At 37.0% G+C, this 4,223-nt stretch overlaps 1 protein-coding gene across 1 annotated transcript; it reads left to right on the plus strand.

Moving 5' to 3' along the window:
• LOC106145445 (olfactory receptor 5D14) lies at positions 1–968 on the plus strand. Its single transcript, XM_013365798.2, is given in 2 exon segments — positions 1–790; positions 793–968. Coding segments are annotated over 2 exon segments (966 nt in total).
• The last annotated feature ends 3,255 nt before the right edge of the window (positions 969–4,223 follow it).

Consider the following 4,223-nt stretch of genomic DNA (forward strand, 5'->3'; position numbering starts at 1 on the left):
ATGGCTGTAGGAAATCTGAGTCTGGAGACAACTTTTGCCCTCTTAGGTTTCACAGACTTCCCAGAGCTTCAGATTCCTCTCTTTCTCATCTTTCTGCTCATGTACATTATCACCGTGGTGGGAAACCTAGGGATGATAGTGATCATCAAGATCAACCCCAAGTTCCATACCCCCATGTACTTCTTCCTCAGTCACCTTTCTTTAGTTGACTTTTGTTACTCTTCCATTGTCACCCCCAAGCTGCTGGAGAACTTGGTCTTGGTGGATGAAAGCATCTTCTACTCCAGCTGCATGCTGCAGTACTTCCTGTCCTGCACAGCTGTGGTGACTGAGTCCTTCCTATTGGCAGTCATGGCCTATGACCGCTTTGTGGCCATCTGTAATCCCCTGCTGTATACAGTGGTCATGTCACAGAGACTCTGTGCCCTACTGGTGGCTGGGTCATATATCTGGGGTATGTTTGGCCCCTTGGTCCTGCTTTGCTATGCTCTTCGGCTGAGCTTTTCTGGATTTAATGTAATCAACCACTTTTTCTGTGAATATACTGCCCTCATTGCTGTCTCCAGCTCTGACATCCGTGTCCCACACTTGCTGCTTTTTGGCTTTGCCACCTTCACGGAGGTCAGCACACTGCTGGTCATCCTTACCTCCTATGTGTTTATTTTTGTAACTGTGTTAAAAATCTGTTCTGCCAGTGGGCGTCGCAAAGCCTTCTCCACCTGTGCCTCCCACCTGACCGCCATCATCATCTTCCATGGGACAATCCTTTCTCTCTACTGTGTGCCCAACTCCAAAACTCCAGGCAAACAGTCAAAGTGGCCTCTGTGTTTTACACAGCTGTCAACCCCATGCTGAACCTCCTGATCTACAGCCTGAGGAACAAAGATGTCAAAGAGGCTGTCTGGAAATTGGTAGGGAAAAAAAATACCATTTCACTGAACCAGTCTCAAGAAACCTTTTCATCCTAATGAATAAGAGAACAGAACAGAACAGGACAGAACCTGTTCCTCTAAACTTTGTTTAATAAAGGAACTGTATTCATTGTATTTTTCCTATATGAATTGCATTTAAAGGTCATTTAATAGTTAACATGAGAGGAAGTTCAGAAGAAATCAAGGCTGAAAAAGCAGAAATTAGAAAATCACAACTATAGAACTGTTCATTTGAAAAAAAAAATTTTAAAAGACCATAGTGATGGTGATGATTTCAATAGGTATTAAAATCATTAGGCAAAAGAGAGTGGGTAATTTTAAAATAATCAACCTGATGCTGTCCCTACATGCAGGGTGCACTCCACATAGGTTTCATGCAAGAATGCTCAAGAAATACATTTAGGACATGGAAAATCAATCCATGCATCAACAGTTCTTGGAGTTTCTTGTTTTGAGGCTTGCAGTATTGAGGAAAGTATTTCATTGTTGTTTCCCTGGAAGTCTTAAAATGACTGAAAGATTTACTGTAATATTGATGTACTGTTTCTGGTTTTACTATTACAGATTATTCTGCTGATCTGAAATTGTTTATCAGTAAGTAATGCACTAACAAAAGTGTGCCACAATAGCACTCTACTAATATCATTCAATATTTTCTCATTTTCCAATGACAAACCAAGTTAGTGGCACAAATATAGCCTTGAAGGACAAACACATATATATCTTATATTGTCCTTGTTATATATTTACAAAGAAATTGAGAAAAGGCACAGAAGGCTCACATACTCCAGAGTTGTTAAGATACATAAATAAAAGACCTTCTATTTGAAAATAAATGAGTTTGCTCTTCTCTGCAACAAACTCAAAACTCTGCTCCTTCACAAAGGTACCTTGCCTGACATTCTAATTAAAATGACAACTACATTAACATCTATTTTTGCACTGAGGGAAATGATCACATATTTAACTATTTTTATATCCTACTTTAAATATAACTTTGATGAGCAAAGAAGCACTGTCTCACCAATTCTTAAGACAGTACCTGGCTCAAGGTAAGCCAAGTTGCTGAGGAGTGGAGAAGGTATGTTGTTCCCTGGGAGAAGAGAGATTTGTGGAACAGATGCCAAGCTTTGAAAGATAACTGAGAGAGCTGGAAAAGGTTTCTGGATTTTTTTTTTTTACTGTATTATAACTACAACCATTCCTTCACATCCTTCAGTTTAAGACTATATAACAAATTGGTTTTTTTTCCCCATTAGCTTTGCATATCAAACCTAAATTTTATACACTGAATTTTTGCTTTAAGAAAAGAGTAAATTAGCCAAGGCTCCCCAGGGTTTAGCAAACACATTTATAATCTAACAGAAGAGAAAGAAACCTTAATCCCTCAAAGTGCCCTGCTCAAAGCACACTCAGCAAACACCTTCCTCACTCACTCCATCTTCCAGATATAATAGGAAAAAGCTGACAACACAAGTTACCAACCCATTAGTTAAGGAACAGTCTTATTCTCTATTAACACTTGCTAAAACCACAGGTAGAAGTAAAATCCAAGAGTAACAATTTTATGTATGTGCAAAAGGGACAATTCAGCATATCCTAAGAATACCTAGAGACTAAACATTTTTAAACACACTATTTCTTATTTCATGCAGCACCACAGGAAATTTCAAATAAAGGATATTTAGCAGCCCAGATATCCTTAGTAGTTTCTTTATGAAATACTTGTTTAGAGTAAAGTTTTGTATTCTAACATATTGGCAAATCAGTTTAATCACACATCCTTGTATCTTCTGGACACCTAATGACTTTCCCAACTACAAAGGCAAAATATATCACTACAGAATATTCAGAAAATAGAGAAAGCTTTGAGAAAAGCCTACAGTCCCAGAGTATATGGGAAAGAGAAAGAAGTTCTGAATGAAACATATTTTACACACACACACAAATTTACACATGGTTTCAACTTTTTAATATTATCATTCATCTACATTCATCACCAAATCAACTAGCCTTTTTGCCCCCCCTTTCCCAATAAAAAACTAGTTCTGACAAGTTCACCAAGAATCTTGGGCTGGGTAGTCCATGTTTTCACAGTTTATTCTTTTCTTGTACCTTCTTTGATGTCTCTGAAGCATTTGCACTATGACCACTTCTTTGCAAACATCCTAAGCTCCTTCCACCTATCTGGTCATCCCCTTCTGACATCATTTTGGACTGTTCTTTTTCAGGTTTACATTAATTACTGAATTTCCGGTTCCATCATCTATGCTTCTCATTCTACTCCCTCTCTCTGGACAACTAAAGGTGCTCTCATGATATCAACTACTGACTACATGGCTGATATGCCTAACACAAAATAGATGCTTAATAAGTGTCAGGTTTTATTAATAACTTAATATTAATGACTTTTGTTTCTAATCTCTAGGAAGTTCTCAGCTCCAAGGCCAGAGAGAACCACATAGCAGAAACCTTTTATCTACCACAGCTAGGACAGGTAACTGGCTGGTTAATCATAAAAATGTATTAAACATTAAATGATAAAAACAAAAAAAATAAATATTTATTTATTGTATAAATAAATCATTGAACAATTAAATGAGTAAATTACATATCATCATTATGAACTCAATCTTCTTTCCCTGATTCCTGTACCAGAAAACAACGATCATGGAATAATAATTGTTTTAATTCTGATTATGAAATGCATACATTTCAAACAGTGTGTGCTCAATGGTTATTACTTATTATCCCTTATTACTAGAGAAAGATTAGATATCTTTGGAGAGTAATGTTTTAATGAGATTTCATTTTATATTCTTATATCGAAAGCATATCCTTGAACATAATTGGTATGCAAACACTCTGAGTGACTGGACATGAAAATATTCTAAAGAAGCTATTTTAGATTTTCTGAAGGAGAATAATTGAGATATCAGTTTCCATTTGCAAATAATTTCTCTATGCTGTACATTTGTTAAAAATACTGAGGTGCCACAAAAAATAAAACACATGGTGGGAAGTGGGTTGGCAAAGCACAATTGTACTTCTGCAGAAGGGTGCGCTCCCAAATAGAATCTGAAGGACAACTTCATCTAGGAAGGCAGTAGGATAATATTCATTCCTAAAGAGATAACACCCAGTGTTCCTGGCTCCTGAGAAGAAGAGTGCCTGGTTATACTCTACAGGATTAGCTAATTTAAAATGTGGGGTGGGCATTAAACAGGGCTACTGTTGTGATTGAATACATATTAGGGAATTGTAAAAATGGCTTCATTCTGACCACATGGT

The sequence above is a fragment of the Ictidomys tridecemlineatus genome, chromosome 4 (assembly GCF_052094955.1).
Source record: "Ictidomys tridecemlineatus isolate mIctTri1 chromosome 4, mIctTri1.hap1, whole genome shotgun sequence".
Classification (NCBI taxonomy): domain Eukaryota; kingdom Metazoa; phylum Chordata; class Mammalia; order Rodentia; family Sciuridae; genus Ictidomys; species Ictidomys tridecemlineatus.